The sequence below is a fragment of the Pomacea canaliculata genome, linkage group LG6, assembly GCF_003073045.1.
Source record: "Pomacea canaliculata isolate SZHN2017 linkage group LG6, ASM307304v1, whole genome shotgun sequence".
NCBI classification, from domain to species: Eukaryota; Metazoa; Mollusca; class Gastropoda; order Architaenioglossa; family Ampullariidae; genus Pomacea; species Pomacea canaliculata.
The window spans coordinates 15,840,657-15,860,946 of NC_037595.1; the positions used below are offsets into that span (position 1 = coordinate 15,840,657).

Below are 20,290 nucleotides of genomic sequence, written 5' to 3' on the forward strand. Positions count from 1 at the left end.
AGATCTGAACATTCAGCATCTTTTAAAAACATTTTTGTAGGTTGTTGTCATTTCCTTTTGTGCATTAATACTGTAGTTTAATTAATGTAGTATTTAATTTTCCCTTTCTCAAGTTTTGATATTCCCACCTGCATCATGCACCATAGATTTGATGCTTGGCATTGCCTACTATCAAAAGTATTAGCACAAAGTTATGCTTCACACCCATTCTATCAAGAGCAAAGGAATTTTTTTTAATGCTTCAACCACATTTCCATAACACGTCTTTTAGGTATTCAAATGTTGCACATGCACATTCTCATCTCAATAAAAACCTGCAAACTAGATGTTTGACGAAAGACACTTTAATACCTGGACTGAAGCAAATGATCTGATCATGTTATTGGCACAGAAACACAATGTTATTATTTTATTTCCACTCCCAGAGTTAGGGCTAGGTCAGGGAGGTTTGTGAACATTATACCAAGCACTTTTTGTGCAAATTATTTTTAAAAAAAACCAACTGAAAATAAAGATTTTTCCTGAAGGTCCATCAGATTATCACTAACAAAAATCATCACAAAGGTGTGCTGTAAACTTTGCTCAGACATCTGGGGTTGATAGACATCATTCAGCTTCTGTTAAAACTTACTTACTGCCCGTTATGGTCCTCCAGGTTGGGGGTTGGGCACAGGGCTAACAACCCTGTCCCATAAAAAACTCTACTGTTATGGAAACAGGGTCTGTAAAAACACTAAAAGTTAAACACCAAGATCAGGCTCCGCGATGCCATCCTGCAAGGTCTAATTACCCTGTAACACCACACATTCTGTTGTGGGGTTCACAATGCCATCTTAACAATTTCGTAATACATATAAATTGTTATTCCAGAAGGTCATACTTATCTGAGCTTACATCACCTGCGTGAGTAAAGTTATAGATTCCAAAAGTAGCTCTTCTTAACATGGTAGTAAAGTGTTATGAGTGATCTAATTGGAAACAGTTCTACACTTGTTATAACCTAATTATCACCTTTTCTTCTATCCACTGTCTTTGCTGTTCCTTACAATCCCTCTTGTGAAACCCAACACTAGCAGGCTCTCCAACTCTAGTAAAAACAATCTTGACAGAGACCATTTTTTTCTCTAGAATGTTTGACAGTCTTACACTTCAGTGTATTCTATTCTGCCAAGTCTGGCTCAGAGATCCTTTTGCTTTAACATCTACTCACAAAATTCTTGACCATTCATGTAATGAATCTCGTAAAAACAGTATCCCTTACACATGTAAACCAAATCTGAGATTTGAAAAAACACACACATAAAAGCCTATACATGAAACTTCATGGTTAAAGCCAATGATCATGTATTTGTTAACAGCCACCCACTTAGACATAAAATATTCAGGACTGAATAGCATTACAAAACTGGGCAAGACAAAGGTTCTACAGCCACTTAAAGGACAGTGAACAGCAACTGATTCACTATACCTACAGCTTGGCATGTAAAAGGAGCCCAAATCTCTCCTTCATCAGCCTTTTCTAACAGGTCAGATTGCACAGGAGAATTTGTGTACCGTCTGTGATCTGCAGGAGCCTTACTTTTCAGACCTGCTCTGAAGTGGATTGCATTAACCACACAGTTTCAAGGATTCCCAAATCAGAGAAGATGGGGAAAACAAAATTGTTACAATTTCTTGCAGATGTTAACATAAGTACATGCACTACTTTGTTCATAACAGATGTTCACATGTACATCTTAACACAAAATGGAATCTGCTATTTTGATTCCTATATGTCACTCCAGAAAAATCCAAAATAAATTTATCATCAGATGGTCAAAAGTCTGAGTATGACATTTCCAGGTCCTAACCACAGCACTTGTACCATGTGTCAATGTGACTTTCACACACTGCTGTTTAACAGTACCTGATAAATTCTACACATTCCTATGCTGCAAACACCTCACATGCATGACTGCAGGCAGACATACTGTTCTGAAAATCATGCATTCCACATTCTTCGAGTCATTTTGCTTACTGCCCAACACACACCACAATCCTTCAGGCCCATGCATTTCTCCTGCAATCTGCATGTCAAGACAAAAGCAATCCCAGAATTCTGTCTGCTGATAGACTTCTGTCTACATTGCACAGTATGTCAGTAATGTACAAGTGACCAGTGTAACAACTGTGAAGCAAATTAGCCACTTAACAACACTGAACATTTCTATTTATAGAATCTTTTCCAGGACTTCCACCCCAGCTGCAATAGCAACTGAGGTAATAAAGATTCAGCCAATGCAGATGATCTCTGTTTCTCACTTCACAGCCATATGCTCCTTAGACATTATCTCTGTGGTCCTCATTTCAAACCCATGTCAACCTTGTATGCTTCTAAGATGTTATCTTATCTCTCATCCAATCCTCTCATCCCTAACCCAATGTATCTTGCTCCAAAATTTCTGTAAATCCAAGTACTTTAATGCTTTTCCAAACACTGTCAACTGGGGTGACAAAACTCTTGAAGAAACCAATAACTATTAATTTTGCTACAAATTTATTGCTCTGAGTATTTGCCTTAATGCACCATCAGCAAAATCTTGTATGACTGTCTTTTCTTCTGTGTAGGTCCATGTCTTAAACATGTATTCTATATACCATGATTTTGTCCTCAAGTGACAATAGTACAAAAAATACATTCATTCTTATAAACAGAATGCAAAAGCTAATGATTTCCACCCTAACATAACTCTTCACTAGCAAAAGAACATTAATTTTTGTAAAAGAGACAAGATAACTCTTAAGTACACGTAGTTTCCCTATCATCCTGCAGAGTAGCAAAGACTGACAGGCAATGTTGGGTCCAAAACATGTTTATCTTCGGGAGAAATAATATATAAATCCTTAGAAACCAGACTGCTACTAATTATGCATTTAAGTTTTAAAAATTCATTTGAAAAAACAAAGCAGGAATAATAAGAATTTGTCCCCCCCCCCCTCTGCAGTGCTTCAACAGAAGAACTGTGAAATATGCTAGATACAGCACTGCAGACATGGTTAGGCAAGACTGCAAGTTACTGCTCTAAACATTTGAATGAATGGTTATACCACACTCAAATGATTTACAAATGTATATACATGAATATACAAGTTAATGGAACATCTGTTCTACAATGCACATCTCTTTCTTTTGATTTTCTCTTGGATGGTATGTTCACAACCCTGCTGTACAGGCTATGCATGTTGCTTGTGTTCTCTCAAACCTCTATGATTGCTAGGTGACAGTCTGTAATGGCAATAATTCTTAAAAGTTTTGTTCTTCTCTCTAGAATTAGATCAATGAGACAAGCCAAAAACACACAAGGCTAAAATGCACTAAGCAGATGTTCAAGTGTTGACCTATTTCTAACAGACAGGCTATTGTACATTTGTTTATAAGGTCCAGCTGGCACCTGGAAGATGGAGGGAAGAGGTGGTGGTAATAGATGATTTCTGCTTAAAGGTAGGTGCACCCTAACTATTCCTTATTCTACCCAAAGTAGAGGATGGAGAAGAACCTGAAATATTTTTATTCTGCAAGGTGACTTGAACCTGGCCAGCAGACTAATTAATGGCTTAGGAGTCATAACACCTCTCCCTCAAATCACACAGTTCACATCACACCAACATTTTCATCTTTCCCCCCTCCCTCAAATATAAATCCTTAGTATCTGCCATAAACTGTTGATAACAACACTTTTGCCTCAAGCACTCCTGGCCACTGCACTCAGATCACTGGTATCCTTGTTGGTAGTTGGCTGTAGGCCTCGGATAGCCACCACCATAGCCAGGCCCTCGGGAGTAAGGGTTTGCTCCAGGGGTGGGACTAGGGGATGTCTGGCTGGGTGTCTGCTGAGGAACATATCCAGTGAACTTTCCACTCTGAGCCTGCTGACAGAAAAAAGTACATTGATGGAAAAAGTGACCTAGCATAGGGAGTAAAAAAATTCTCTCACGTACATCCCATTCCCCCAACACAAACAGATCCGCATACCTGCAAGTTTGGCTGCTGCTGTGGCATTCCAGCATAAACAGGCTGTTGCTGTTGTGGTTGCTGAGGTTGCTGAGGTTGCTGATGGGGTTGGCCAGGTGCTGGCTGTGAAATATAACCATACTGCTGTCCAGCAGACTGGCTGTAGACAGGCTGCGTTTGCTGCTGGCCAGCTTGATACTGACCATATCCTGTTGTCAATATTGTAGACATTCTTACATAAAGTGTCCACATTCTTCATGTCAATTTCAGATGATTTTTTCCTTAAAATATGCTTCACATTTTTTTTATAAAGTTAGAGATAAGATCCTTTTTATTTACTTTTGTAAAATCTGCAAGGTTTCACTGAAGCGAAGACATTTTTTTTAAATTGCACAAAATGAAATAATGGACTATATATTGAAAGTGATGCACCTGACCACCTGCAATCATAAATAAAAGACCTTTGCTAAGAATACTGTAAAAAAAATTATCTTGGCCAGCCCGTAAATGCGTGGACTACAGAAAAAGTAGTCTTTTTTTAAGAACCTATAAATGAAGGCCAGGAAGGGGGGGAGGGAAATTACCTTGGCCTTGTTGCCCATAGCCTTGGTACTGCTGCTGGGGTGAGCCAGCAGTTGGTGTCTGACCATAGGGTAATGCCTGAGGCAAGGGATGAGGTTGTCCAGTCCCCTGGGAATAAGCGCCTGAAAGAGAAATATGTTTGCGTGTAAACTTCACCTTTGCCAGTACAAGCTGTCGTGGGCAATGTTTGGACAGTACACTCAAGTTAAACTAGTCTACATGGTATGTGTCTAGATAGTGAGCTCACATTAGCCCAGTCTACACTGAGTCTACATAGTGCACATTAGTCCAGTTTACATGTGGTTAACACTGTAGATAGCAGAATGTATATGCTACCTATTTCAGTTCATATCTAAAAATCTCAAAAAGCTTTTTTAGCCCAGAAGTGACAGTGACCTAAACTCCCCACTTCCCCCCACCCCACCCCTCAAAAAGGGAGAAAATTTTGCCATTTTGTTTTTTAATCATAAAACAATGCTTGTGTTATTCAGTTCACTGGGGCACTAGGTAAAAATGTCAATAGTTCCAGAAGATCAACAGCAAATGCCAAAGCCTACTGAATGTTGCTGTTGATTAGTGGGTGGTGTTCTTGACACTGTGTGTGGCACCTCACAACTCTTACCTGGCTGCTGCTGCTGGTTAGTGGGTGGTGTTCCTGGCACTGGCACCTGTGACGTGCTACTGAACTGCTGCTGGGGCTGCTGTTGTCGGAACTGCTGCTGGTGACTAGCAGATGACCCAATGCTAGAAACGCTGTCTGGTGTAGAAGCCCCCCCTCTGTCTGGAACTGGAGCCACGGTAGAGGCTGCAATCGCAAGACATACTGTAGAAATGTCAAATAGTAATTACATGTTTTACACTGTCTTCATCTGATATTCCTGATTTAGTAACTTTCTTATCTCAATGGACAACAATGATGTCAGGCCATGTGTCAACTCCTAGGAAGAGAGGATTAAACACAGCAGGTACTATAAAGAACACCAGCAGGCTGGAGTTATATGATACACTGCTAAGAGATGACCCCCTTCTGTGTATACAACAGATGAAAGCAAACCTGAAAATGGCTGGTGTTATACGATGCATCTGTGCCAGAGATGACTACTGCATGTATATCACACATGAAAGAAAACAATGCAGATGGCAATAGACTGGATAATGATGCACATGTGTATGAGGGAAGTTAAGTGTGTGTGTGTTTGCGCAAGTTATTTTTTTTCTCATTTGGCTGTCAAGAATTTGGCAAAGATGTGTGTCTATATTGCAAACCAGTTTACTCCCTCTTATAACTTAAAATGCTATCATAGTAGCCAAACTACAATTTTGGAAACCAAAGGCATAATTTTGCAACACCACTACAAACAATAAAAAAATAAGACTGAAGAATATCATTTAAAATCTGGAAATACAACATTACAAAAAGATACCAGCATAGCCATAAATTGTAAGTGCTATTGCATGTTCAATGCAACCAGTCACCCGTCACCAGTTTCACCCCAAAACTTTTCAAGGCTTTTTTAATTAGCATAATAAATTTATAGGCTTACATAATATAAAATAATCTTCAACTTCATGATGATGAACAAAAGCATGAACATGCACACAGAAAAGGTCAACACATAAAGCAAATAATAATAGTAGAGAATTTTACATAGTGCTGTTCCCTAACAGAAGTCAGACTTACAGCACACTACAAAACTTACTTATACTTTGAGGAAATGATAAATCTCTCACACACACACACACATTCACACATATGTCCAGTCTAAGGAGAAGAATCATTGTAGAAAAGTCTGAGACTAGGAAGGGCTCTACGCTACTAACCATCACTGGGTATGCCAAAAGATGACATGACTTTATTTTGAGTGACACTTTCATCATTAGGGATGGACCGCTGCGTTGAGAGAGGATCAAACTCTTTGCTCTCTGCAGCACTTGCATGAGTGAGCCCGGAACCTCTCACACTGACTTTGGTGCTGCTTGCTGCATCTGGTCTCCCTACAGACACACATACAGGCAAGCTTCAATTTAATGTTAATGTACATACTATAGTTAGTTAAAACTACAGATACTGTGGTAGGGTGTGTAAGCACACGTGTGCAGTTAGTCAAGGGATTGTCTTTCTTATATAAATAACATTTCAAAGACACAGTCAAACCTCTCCCGAAGACATTAAAATTCACCGAAATCAAGTCGTGACAGAGAGGGGTTGTAGTTCGGAGATCAACCAGTCTGCTTTCATTCAAGGAAATGTAACTTCAAGCACCTATAAATTCAAGTTCATTTATTGAAATAAAGCTCTTTAAAACCATATAATAATGCTCTTCTTTGTTGCTTTTGCTTTCACTCGGTCATGTTTATTCTGCCGTTGCTGTGCTTGACTGAAGGACTAATTCTCCAGGTAAAAGCAATCAATACACATGTGCCATGGTAGAAAATGATGCTTTCTTAAAATGCACTATTTATATTTTTGAATGTGATTTCTGAAACAAATTGTAAGAAATTACAAAAAGTTGATCACAAGAATTTTATTTTTATAAACATGTGACTCCTGCAAAAGGTCCTTAATGAAGCATAATCAACCCATGTGTTCCGATAAAGAGACAACAACAGGGAGAGGAGGAGGATGAAGCTTGCCGATCATTTCAACCGATTATCATATTATATATACTAATGGTGCTATATTGACCTCTCACTTGAGTCGAATTGACCCTGCAACATACTGTTCTACATAACACCACATCATCCCAACACTGAAAGTCAAATTGATCAGGCTCAATTCACCAAAATGAATACCCGAGGAGTACCACCTGTTTCATATTAACTGAATGTCTACATATACACTCAATCTCCAAACTAAAGAATAATGATGACAAAGGCTTCTTTAAAATTGCGTTATGCACTATTTCTCAGAATGTGTATTGCCAAGTGGCCCTTTTCCTTTAGTAAGATGGTGGCTGAATTTGTTTGAACAATCCATGGCACTGTTGGTAGTATTTGACATTAATAACTACTCCTGTTATCAGTGATTGATGTGTCTTTTGGGGCTGGATTGAGTCAACTTTTGGTGTTGGGACAAAATTGTTGGTAAATATGAATGGAGTGATACAGTATGGCATGAAATAACTGGTGAACAACAAACAAACAGTCTCTTTCAAAATGTACTTATTTTATATAATTTCTGCATAAAATTTAATATATGGTAAACAGTTGACCAGTAGTAATCTATTTTAAAATATACTTAAGACTTTTTAACACATACCTTCTGCAAAAAAGTTGCAATAGAGCACAGTCAGTTGTAAATCAGGTTGTTGGGGTAGGGGGTGTGGGGTAGCAGTCATACTAGAGATGATGTTTATATAGCAAAATATATCTGTGAACACATTTTGGGTTGTCCCTAAGAGGGGTTGTAACAGGGAAGGTCTTAATAAGGAGGTTTTATGGTAAATAGTTTTTTCTAGTGATATTAGAAATGCACCTCCCACTGGTTAAATGATAGCAGGAAACCTGAAATTCTACATTCAGGTGCCACAACAGAGGAACATAAGGTTCTCATTAAACAGCACACTGCAAACTTTGTAGCAGCAGTATAAGCTGTGTGTTGTCTGTATAACAACTGCCTGCAATATTTTGATATTTTTGCTTACAGCATGGCTTAAAAAAATAACTTCATAACAGACTTTAAGTTTCATGCAAGTCTTTTCTGCAAATTTATGTATCTTGTCAAGGTATTCACCCAAAATTTACCTTAAAAAAAATCACAAAAGAAAAATAACACCCCCCATTTCTCACCATCAGTTATACTTGAATCTGCAGCAGATATCACAGACGTTGCTGGTGAATCCATTCGATCCAAAATGGCAGTCACACGATCTCGTATTGCTTGTAGCTCACGCCGTAGTGATCGTATATCTCCAACATCACTCAGTCTTTGCCCATTAACTGTTCAGAAGAAATGTAAATTACAAAACAATGACTTGTATAGTTAGCACCTTTGAAAGCTCAATAAATCTGTGAGTAAAATTAACACACCATTCTACTTGATTGATTGCACTCTCCATCAACTCTTACTAGCAATAACGGCAGTGAATATAAAATTATACTTAAGCTAAAAATTGTCTGTAATGTTATCTCATACTTTGTCATATACCTGTTAGCGTACAGGCAGAATAAAGCTTTTGTAATACCTTACCAAACAATGTTATTTTCAGAATGCGACTGCACTGAATTGCAAAAGCCAGATCTGAACTGTCAAAAATTGTTATGAGATCTCCATCTGAAAAACATAAAAAACCCTTTTTTTTAAAAAAAAGTTATTCTTCAGCTTTACAGTCTTGAATAAAGAAAATATGGTAACTTGTTTTGAACATATATGAAACATATAAATACATACATGGTCATTTCCTCTGACTCTAATGATCCTCATTATGAATGTCCAATACAAATGATTACTATAATACAGCAACAAAGCACTGTTACATGTTTTTTGGGGGATACACAACAATTTGAAGTCATTTCAATCTTATATGTCTTATTGATGAAAACTGTAAGGAGCAAAAGTCATGGTTTTACAAATGATGTGAAATACATTTATCCCTCCAACTTCTTTGAGCACATATGTAGAAAAATCTTCATATTAGTACAACCCAAATTTTAAACACGTTACCTTCATCTTTGTATTTAATGACAATGTCATCATTTGTGGAGAGTTTTCCCCGGTAAACACGCTGCATCATCAGCACCAGTTCATCGTAGGTGATGTCCTCATTGTGAATGGGGATGCGACGAATGTCCTCCCCTAGTTGCACTTTGATGATGAGCTTGCCACTCAAGTCAAGTGCAGCCCCATAGCTGTTCTGCATGGTGGACGCTGGTGTTGTGTTCTCACTCAGGAGGTTTAATCTGTAGCCACAGAGATCTGCTTTTTAATCCCAATAAAACTTTTTGTATACTGAGAAAGTACCATTTATAAGAACACTATTTACAGTTACAGATACTTTACACTAGGAACATCAAGTTGATTTTTCATGTGTAACTGGACTGATCAGTTTCTTTGACTGAGCTACAAGCAGATCTGGGTCACAGCACCATAATTCTGTAGCCAGACTGATCTGCTTTTGAATACAAGGCTTTCTACACACTGTGGCCGTACCATCCATTAGTCGTGGCTCCTAAAAGTCCTAGTGCCAATCAGTTCATTCCTCTTTGTTGCTCCAGGAAAGAGGACATAAGTTCCCAAGGAAAATTTTTCACTAAAATTCTAGCTCTTACTTGTCTGGTGTGCTATGTAGTCTACTATATCTCTATTGTGTTCTTTTTTCGTCAGCTGTACACCTGCACTTAACCAACCTTGGGAGTCCACAAAAAAACCCTGCTTTTTCCAGTGTTCTCTTTTGTGCATCATTTAGCTTTGTATTGGTTAGTTTCTCTGTCACTTGTCATGTGTGCTCACCACACCACAACTGCTTATATTCTCTATCTCAACATGTATGAGATGACAAGTTTCATTTGCTCAAGGAATTTTATTATTTCTTTTGTACTACAAAGAAAAAATGTACATGTGCTGAATCACACACACAAAGAGCTAAGTAATTTAAAAATGGATTTATTAATTTTATTTACACATGTAAACCAATTCCATCCTACTCTTCGCGTACCTAACTCCTACATTTCTTTCAATGCCTACTTCTACTTGCATTACTAAATTACCAATAATTAAGGGGCAGGAAAAAGGGATTTTGAGGCACATGAACTGCTTGACAGTGGACTAAAACACCTATATCTTGCAGTGGTACTTTCTCCTGCACTTGAAATAAGGGAAAAACTGAAGAGGAAGAAGATTTTGAGGTATCAGAGACACTTGTCAATGGACCAGAACACCTAGATGGCGCAGTGGTACTTTCTCCCACACTCAAAATTGGGTAAACTAAAAGGTGGTATTTGGAGATCCGAGAGCCACTGGTCAGCAGACCAGAACACTTACACAGTGCTGTGGTTCTTTCTACTGCACTCAAAATAAGGGAAATCAAATCTGTGGGATTTTGAGGTATGTGAGCCTCTTGTCAGTGAACCATAACACATACATGTATCTTGGTGCTTCTCCTGCACTCAAAATAGGGACCTAACGGAAAGAGTATTTCGATATACCTGAGCCACTTGACGGCGGACCACATCAACTACACAGTGCAAAGGTATTTCCCCCGTACTCAAAATAATCAAAGGAAAGGAATGACTAGCTCATGCTGTGGTGAGCAGAGTGCAGGCACTGTATTTTTCCCACTACTGAAACACAAAAAATTGGGTGCTAGGCCACCCATTCCACGGTCATTCCCCTGCTTGCACAGCTAGCCAGGTAAATGGGTGCAGGGTGAAGAGAACATGCTATCAGCGATACACTCTGTCTTAAACAAGTGTTCCTGCTACACATGCAACAGTCATGAACCCATCACCCCAGTTTCTGAATGCTGTCAACAAAACTTTTAATGTGTTAAATTCTGTGAAAACATTCATGTGAAAGGAAAGTAAAAGATAAAAATGAACATTGCTTGAGTTGTTTGTGTACCAAACGGTCTTAACTTCACAAACTAATACAAACATTTATGTTTGCTACAATATTTTATCCACATAATCAACAGAAAATTAAAAGCCAGGATTACTGTTCGATAGAATATCCTAAATTCAATAAAAATAAGACGATACGCCCATCTATGTGAAACGATTATTTCATCAAGTTTATAAAACAACAGAAGTGACTTCCATTTTCTTTTATATCGGATCGATAACTTGGCATTAATAACAGAAAGTTTAAGTAGGATATGGTCTTTATATGCACAGATATTACACACAACTCCTTTTTTCGTCTCTCTGACGTCTACCCTTGGAAAAAAAAACTTGACATAAAAATGAACAGAATCAATATCCAGAATACATAAAGTCCATAGCCACAATAATAGATTTGCTGAATTTTCTTGTCACTTAATTTTGTCATTACTTTAACTTACGGTCTACCGGTTAAAAGAGATTACAGCAGTCTGTGGCTAGTGTGTCGTCAGCGGAAGTGCGAATATCAGTCGCTTACAACAAATAACAGGAACGAGCGTGAACACAACAACAACAAAGCAAACCCCAACATGTGAAACTTACTTTTTAAAATACTCAGCTTGTTTACATAAACTGTTACTAAATTTTTTTAAATCATTAAATATGTTGATTTCGTTTCTGTCTATCCGGCGTGGAAGTTAAGGAATCTTTTCATGTGATAATGAGTCAACAGTTACTGCTGTTGATATTTGAGTCAGATAAGGAGCCAGTAGAAGTTTGCATTATAAGTACAAGTCGACCTATGATAAACATAATTTTGCAATTCATTCTAACGAATAAAATGTGTCACCAGGTCCGTGGTGCCATTACAGAATACGTGTTCGAACTGCAGAGAACATTAATTTTTTATTTGCTCTTGAATGATTTTTTTTTTTTACACAAACTGAAAACGTAAAATGTCGATGAAATATCTAAATGCGAATTGCGCCAAAAAGTCAATATTATACATTTAAATTTTGTCCGTCAATGATACCTGTATGTTTATGACTTGCCAAACGACAAACTTCAGCCTCATAATTCATATCTTGATAATGCTTATTCGGTTACGCACACCAATCCAAGCGCAGTGAAGGTCTGGTTCCTCGGAAGCTGAAGGGTGTTTTTATATTTCATGGCTACGAGAAGTAGAGTAACCATCACTCCCTCGATAATTATAGTGGCGTCTCTTTGCTGCCCGAAGCAGCCGAAAATATTTGTCCGCTTGCTTCATAACCACCTTTCCATAGCCACTGCAGACTCCGTGCTGGATGCAGCACAGTAGACATGATGTTACCTGTTCACTGACTTCAAGAAAAGTGCAAAGAGTGCCATTGTGACCTTATACAAACTTTATCAACTTAACCAAGACTTTTGACAGCGGGGATGGCCTCTGGAGAATTATCAAAAAGTTCAGATTCTGCTTAGGTTTTATGTTGTCTAGCAATGACAGTGATGGTCCAAGTTTTTGATAACGAAGAGTTTTCTAGGGCTTTTCCTGGCACCAAACAGGGTTGTGTGCTGGCCCTAGTGCAATTCAGCATGGTCTTCTCCATCATGCTGACGCCTTCCATGACTACAATGATGGACTGGAGTGGTCAAGAAAATGCAGTGTGCATCAGGACTAACCCACAACTACAACCAACAAATCTCGCAATTTTAGTATGGCCTCATCATCCTCAAAAATAAATCCTTGAGTTCACAGTATATAAAGACATCTGGATAGTTTGCACTTTTAAAAAATGTATTAAGAACCTTAGGGATAAAAGAACAAATGCAAGTTTATGATGAATTTTTCAAGGAATTAGTGCAATTGAAAAGTTTGCATGTATGCAAAGCAACAGCTAGTGGTGATAGGACACACATACAAATACCCATTCCCCCAACACACCAACATACTTGAAATTGGTCATGATTATGCAATAGCACACTTTAATAAACCAAATAGCCATTACATTTTTTATTAACTTTTCTATCATATTCAATAACCCTAATATGAATCAATCTTTTAACGTCTCTTACCAAATAAAAAGAGCAGGTATTTTATTAAGGTAACATTTGCAGGTCATATACAGAAACCTCTAGACAACTTAAACATACCTTCGCAACACTATAAACTGGCTGGCGCAGCTACTATGTTTGCCACTGAGTGAATATCAACTACATTTGCTCTCTATATATGAGAAACAATTCCTTGAATTTAAGCATATCAAAAACTAAGGAAATCATCGCCAATTCTATATGCTCCACAACAGTTTGGTCTTTTATTTCTCAAAGGGCAAAAAGTTCAGATGATCAAATAACTTGGAATCCATTTAAACTTTCAAAGACCATGTCAAGTGTTTGTGCAAGAAAGCCCAAAGCAGGTTATATATGATTTGCAAGCTGTGCTTGTTTGGCATCAAGACTAAAACTCAATGCTGTTCTATAAACTGATTCATCAAAGGTCTGTCCACCTCTTTCCGTGCCTGGTTTGGAAACCTGACAAAGATTATCCAGGTCAGGCAAAACTAGCGGTGCACAAATGTGCAGTCTACATTATATGTCGTTGTATCATCGACCATTCTAGCAAAAATTATCCAAGATGGCAAGCTAGCTTTGCCCCAGACTTTGAAAGCTCTTGTTAAAACTTACAGACACAGAAACAGCTTTATTCTCTCCCTGAACGGAGTAGCAAGTAAAACATGACACAGCTACTGTTGGTATGTATGTATTTTTGTCAGTGCACATTTTGACACAATAAAAGTCGTCTTATCAAAGTAATTGTAAGCCCTTTTTTTGCTGTTGCTGACAACTGAAGAGTTTCACTGAAATAAAACTGCACTGAAATAATCCTAGGAAGTCCCAGCACTAGGTGTGCTTCGTATGCTGCTGCTGTCACCAAGTTTCATCATGTCTTCGTGGGCCAGACTAGGCTGGCTCTCCAGTCCTTGTGCTGCACTCAGCAGTTTTGGATTCTTTTCCAACATGGCTTTAGGAATATGCATGTGCAAGGCCTGAAAATACTTCAGGACATTTTCAACATCTGTTAGATTTAGCTTATGTTCTCTGGCTATGCTTTCAGCAGAAAATTCTTTGGGGTTCAAATGGTGCTGTGAAATGAATGCCAGAGCTTGCCGTAAGGTGATGCAACCTTCCCGGATGACATCAGGTTCTGGAATACCATATTCCCACGAAATTGCTTTGCTACGGTCTTCAGGCATATGACGGCTTGATTTAGCTTCAATCTGCAATATTTAATTTTCATCTGAATTAACCTTCAGAAAGTTCTAAAACACTTTTCTAAAAATGATGTAAATTGATACAAAAATCAAACTCCAACCTAAGATGTCTCATCACAGTTTCGTTTCTGACATTAGAAAGTTTTACTAAAAATGTGAAATTCATACACATTCATTGAAGAATGGAAACAATTTTATTTTAATCAGGCTAACAGTCATTCACAAAACAACACATTCATGCAATTGTTTTTGCATCATTTTTGTTTATGTTTGTTACAAGTTATGATCGGGCTAAGATTGATCACCGATGACACAAGTAGCTATGAACATCAAATAATACCAACAGAGCCAAATGTGGTTCAAACTCTGAATATGAAAGCTTAGCTTCCTATTTTAAACAAATACCATGCAAACAAGTTCAACCCCCATTTTACGAAACAAAAATGGCCACTGTAACTAATATTCCACATTAACAGCTACTTGTGTCATCAGTGACTGATTCAACTTTTGCGCCACAAGCACACAAATATTGACCTGGACACATAGCGGTCTTAGCCGCAAAGAAAACTCTACATCTGCTCCCTTATTCCCACGCTATCCCCTCATCCCAAACAATTTTCTTCTTGAAAGCAGTATAATAAAACAAAACTTTCCCGCATACCTCTGGGTTGTCTCCAATTGAGTTTACATGAATCTTCCTCAGGTTCTCATCTAGTTTCAAGTTTTTTGTATTGTGTTCATGGAAGAACTCTGGGTGATCTATAAAAGAGTAATAGTATAAATCTATTAGTTACAAAATGACGTTAACACTTTTGTTTTTTGGTAATGACACTAACAGTTTTGCATGAACTGCCTGTAAAAAAAAATTCATCCCATTTCAGATGATGTGAATCTAAATTACATGTCTGCATTTTGGTTCCGTTATTTACAATCTCTTCAAGTTATAACTGTCTGACCTTGGTTGTACCAACACTCAGTAAAAATGTCGTACCCTTTGCATGACTTTCGTAAGCTGCCACTGTTGTCGGGTGTCGAGGTGCTGGACGTGGTTTCTCTGTTTGTATCACTTTTTGAACACGGTTCTCTATATTAAAATTCCGTATAGGTCGCGTAGCTTTCGAAATAACTTTCCCCATGTCGATTCTATTTTTCTTTATTGTTTGAAATGGATTTCTTACTGCACCTCACCAAGGTAATAAGAGTGTCTTCCCTTGATCGTTCGGTTTCGACTCAAAGAGTAGTTTCCCTTGTGTCCTCTGGCGGCCTGTAGCATCTACGTTAACAGTTCGTGGTTGTAGTTGTCAATGGTAGGTCACAAGAGGTGGATACATCCGACGGTCAATCTTGTTAAAGAAGTCACGCACGCACCTTCCCCTACAAACATGAAAGACATCACCAATCGATTCATCAACGCACGTGTACGTCCGTGATTCGGTAAACATTGTCGGACAAAGAAAAGAAGAGATAATGAAGTTGATTTATAAAGCGCTTTACTACACCATCAAAAAAAAGAAGAAGGGATAATGAAGTTGATTTATGTAGCGCTTTACCACACCATCAAATGCAGGCTAACAAAAATAAAATAAAAACATGTGTCACGCCGTTTTTTTTTGTTTTTTGTTTTTTTGTTGTTGATTTTGAGAGGGAAAAGAGCTTCAACCTAAAGGCAGTTTCGCACTTTGGGGTTGTGGTGGTGGTGATCTGGGGGAATATGGCTTATATAGGGAGTGGAGTATGGGAGGGTTAGGGGAAGTGTGGGAGGAAGGTCACTGCTCTGTGACACCGCGCGGTGTTACTTTTGCTGGTGTTGTTTACTGTGGCTGGTGCCCTCTTTGCCTGATGTGGTCTTAATTGCTCTTGGTATACAGGCCTGCCAAGTCATTCGAAGTGGTAGTGTATTCGACTGGTTGTCAGTTCCCTTATATTTTGCTTTATTCTACACGTATCTGTTTAGTTTTAGGTTTATATATTAGTTTCTACTGTTAAAGGTCCTCGAGTTTGTTATAGATTTCTTTTTAATATTAATTGCTTTTGTCTTTATAAACCTGGTATTGGTATGGTTTGCCACCTCATCCTTTTCAGTTTACATACTTTTTTGTAAAAGGGCTTAGACTTTTACTTTATTTGTAGTTACCTTACTTTATGTTTGGTTATAGTTCTGGTTATGGTTAAGGAAGAAATACCATATTTCCTGTGGTATAGTTTGTTTCACAGATATTTTAAATTTTATATGGTTTTGCTAGGTTTGCAGTCTTATTAATTCATTTATGGCAAACTTTATGGTTTTTTGTTTGGTTTCTCTGCTTTTCATGGGTGTTATCTGGTTATACTCTGCCTATTTATGCGAATCTTGAATTTGGATGGATTGCCACCATTGTTACCACTAATGACAGCATAGTATAGCTTTAACTCTTTGGGTGGGTTAAGGCATCTTTTAATGTTCAATTCTAGTCTATATTTATCTAAGGCCTGTTTGAGATCTTCTTTTTCTTGTTTTTTTCATTACACTCAAACAGCACATATACTGTCTGTCATCAAATGTGCATGTAGCAAGTACCTGTCTTTTACTACTGATTTATCATTCCCACATACATCTTTTGAATGTGTACAAGTCTCTTTTTTGGCTCTCTATTGCTCGATACACCTGTTCTACATCTATAGATCCCCTCCGAGTGCCAAGAATAAACTCACAGCCTCTACTTTTTTCTCAGAATTTCATGATCTGCTGGACTATAGTGATGCACTCAATGGACCTGCAGTGCTCCTTGGAGATGTTAATGTCCATTTTGACAAGTCTCACCATGGTACAGTAAAAATCTCAGAATTGTTGCACACTTTTCGTCTCGTCCAGTCTGTTTTGCGGCCCACTCATAAAAGCGATCACATCTTTGATAGGGTCATGCATCGACTTGATGACCAATTAGTGCAGGCAGTTGATGTTTCTCAAGATCTCACATATGATCATTACTGAGTATTGATTGAACTTGATTGTAGTTGCCCATCATCAGAGTCAGTTTTTAGACTCACTCGCTTATTACGCAGTGTTGATATACGGATGTTACATGTTGATATACTAGCATTACATGTTGATATGCTCGCATTCAAAACACAGCTGCAGGTGACGCTGCTCCAGCCACCCTCTGCTGGACTGGACTGTGTTTTTCATAGCATTGTTTATGACCATGCCCGAGTGTCTAAAAGTCTGATGTGCCAATTCAAATGTGCACCTTGGTATTCACAGATCTGTGTTGAGCTCTGTGATGTGGTGACCTTGCTGGAGAGCTGAGCGTGTTTGGTGGAAAACTGGACTCACCATCCACAAAGAGACTTATAACATGATGAAGTAAAGCATTGCAAAATGCATCAACAAATCCAAATCATCTTATCTTCAGGCTCAAATAATTAATAGCACCTCCTCAAAGGCACTCTTAGACATCTGCAGTTGAATGACTGGAATTAGCAAGGCAATGCCGCTGCCCACTGCCTGTCTTGCTCCACAGCTGTCACAAGTGTTTAGTGATTATTTTGCTAACAAGATTTTGGAAATTTGATCATCCTTGGACTCCATATCAGTGACTGACAGCATCTCTTGTGATATTCTTCTAGGATGCTCTCTGACCAAATTTCCACGAGTCTTTGATGCTGATATAAAGGCAATTATTTTGAAAGCCAATTAATTAGCCAACAACTTGCAACTTAGATCCAATACCCACAAGCCTTCTTGAGTGCTTAGATATTTTACTTTCTGCCATCACAAACATTGTAAATGTCAGCTTGTCATCTTTGTTTTAAAATGCCCTGGTGAAGCCACTTTTAAGAAATGTCAATGTGATGTCAATTGATTGCCCAGTCTCCAACTTATCTTCTCTCAAAGATCATAGAAAGTAGTTTTCACACAGCTCTGAGCCTACTTACCATCTCCCATGCTCAGTCAGCATTTCAACCTTTTCACAGTACCGTGACTATTTTAATTAAAGTGAACACTGACATATTATCTGCCCTTGACAGTGGTGATGTTTCTGCCTTAACTCTACTGGGCCTTTCAGCTGCATTTGATTCTATCGACCACACTCTGCTCCTTCATAGATTACACACCCTCTATGGGATTTCTGGACATTCACTAGCATCGTTCCACTCCTGACAGGACGCAGACTGTTGATGGTCAAACATCTCGCCCTGCTACACTTTCTTATGGCAACCCTCAAAAGGCTCAGTACTCGGCCCAAGTTTGTTTTTTCTGGATATGAAGCCACTTTCATCTTGCTTCCAGTCTCACAAGGTTTCTTATCAATCACATGCTGATGACACGCAATTGTACTGCTCCACTCCACCGGCTGAGTCTCACTTTGCTACCAGCACCATAGAAGCCTGTGTTGAGCCTATTAATGAAGCCAAAGACTGGATGAGGACAAACAAACTTTAACTCGATGATAAAATGGAAGCCCTCGTATGAAGAAGAAATCTATCATCACTCATTCATCCACTAAATCACATCAAGGTGGGTGAAACCAACACCACCTTTGCGTCCTCCATCAGGAATCTGGGATCTATTGTCACTGCAAACATGACTCTTGCTAAGCAAGTGACAGCTGTCTGTCAGTCTATTATGATAGACAAGTTACAGCTATCTGTCAGTCTGTCTATTATGGTAGATAAGTCACGGCTGTCTTTCAGTCTGCCTATTATGATATGCTAGACAAGTCTTAGTTGTCTGTCAGTCTACAAGCTACACATGATCAACGCCATCCATCACATTCTGTCTACACGTGCTACCACCACTCTTGTCTGTGTGTTTGTTCTATCAAGGCTTGATTACTGCAACTCCTTGCTTGCTGGCTGTTCTTCATACCTTTTTCACAAACTCCAGAAAGTACAGAACTCTGCGCACGTTCGGTGCTTAGAGCTAGGAAACAGGACCATGCCACCCTTCTACTTCGTTTTCTGCACTGTATATGAAATGACATGATTGTGTCACGCCTCACCTCTCCCTCCACACTTGCCAGGAGGGTTAATGTGTGAAGGGTGGCCAGCCATATTTTAAGACAGCAATGATTGTACTGCAGGGGTCATGTTGAAGAACAGCACGCATTGTATTGCTGGGGTTTGGTCCCCTTCTCCCCTTTGGACAACACAAATTTGTGCACCAATACACACTACTGACCAGTACTGTCAACCAACTAGCCTTCAGATGGCCTCTAAGCCACCCTCTACCACAAACATGCAATGGACACTCATCTCAAAGACAAAGAGCTTATTGTGTGCTCCCATAGTCTACTTACTCATTTCAGTGCATCTTTGAATGGTTTGTAAAACTACACAGCATATCTGTCATTCAAGTTAGGGGCACATGGAGTTGTTGAGACTTTTTTGGATTAGAAACTATTTCACTATGATCAATTTACCATTCCAGCTATTTTTCTGATTAAGTGTGTCATGCAAGCCTAAAATCATGAGCATATTGCATTACATGAAAATGGGAACAAAAATTACAGAAAACATTACTTCAAAGAAATATCTCCACACACACGCACACACAGAGGTTTAGATTAAGAGTAGATTTGAAAGATAACAGTATGTATTTTTATTGTTGTATCAGTTGTTTTCCTAGAATTTTGATTTATGATTTAGAGATATTCTGGGTGAATAGCAGTATTTTTTGAACAGCTTGATGCTTTGAGTCTTGAAGTGTGAAAGTCTAATTCCTTGATGCAGAAAAAAGAAGAAAAACAAAAAGAATCCATCATTAATATGTTTAGTAGATCTGGACAGTCCAAGACAATCTTGTGATTTGTTGAAGGAATGTGCTATTGTCATCAGAGTGCGTAAAGCCAATGTGACAGCTACAGGCATTCCTAACAGATAACAAGATAAATGTCATCTGCATCCAAAACAGGCAAGAAAGACCAAGTGACCACAAAGGAAC

The 20,290-nt window shown here is 38.5% G+C and overlaps 2 protein-coding genes across 5 annotated transcripts; both read right to left on the reverse strand.

Annotated features, from left to right (window-relative positions):
• Positions 1–326: 326 nt before the first annotated feature.
• On the reverse strand, positions 327–11,684 carry LOC112566309 (protein TFG-like). 4 transcript variants are annotated; one of them, XM_025242397.1, is made up of 9 exons: positions 11,572–11,684; positions 9,237–9,472; positions 8,763–8,846; positions 8,363–8,512; positions 6,395–6,568; positions 5,196–5,378; positions 4,576–4,695; positions 4,013–4,200; positions 327–3,909 (listed from the first exon to the last, which is right to left on the reverse strand). In XM_025242397.1, exons 2-9 carry the CDS (start codon positions 9,430–9,432, stop codon positions 3,751–3,753), a joined length of 1,254 nt encoding a protein of 417 aa, XP_025098182.1. In that variant the 5' UTR covers positions 9,433–9,472; positions 11,572–11,684; the 3' UTR covers positions 327–3,750. The 4 variants fall into 4 exon arrangements, with proteins under 4 accessions (XP_025098182.1, XP_025098185.1, XP_025098183.1 ...); XM_025242400.1 differs by having other exon boundaries at positions 327–3,906; positions 11,572–11,683; XM_025242398.1 differs by having other exon boundaries at positions 11,562–11,646.
• Positions 11,685–13,581: 1,897 nt separating this feature from the next.
• On the reverse strand, positions 13,582–15,607 carry LOC112567090 (protein NDUFAF4 homolog). Its single transcript, XM_025243638.1, has 3 exons — positions 15,359–15,607; positions 15,029–15,126; positions 13,582–14,373 (listed from the first exon to the last, which is right to left on the reverse strand). Exons 1-3 carry the CDS (start codon positions 15,501–15,503, stop codon positions 13,981–13,983), a joined length of 636 nt encoding a protein of 211 aa, XP_025099423.1. The 5' UTR covers positions 15,504–15,607; the 3' UTR covers positions 13,582–13,980.
• Positions 15,608–20,290: the final 4,683 nt, after the last annotated feature.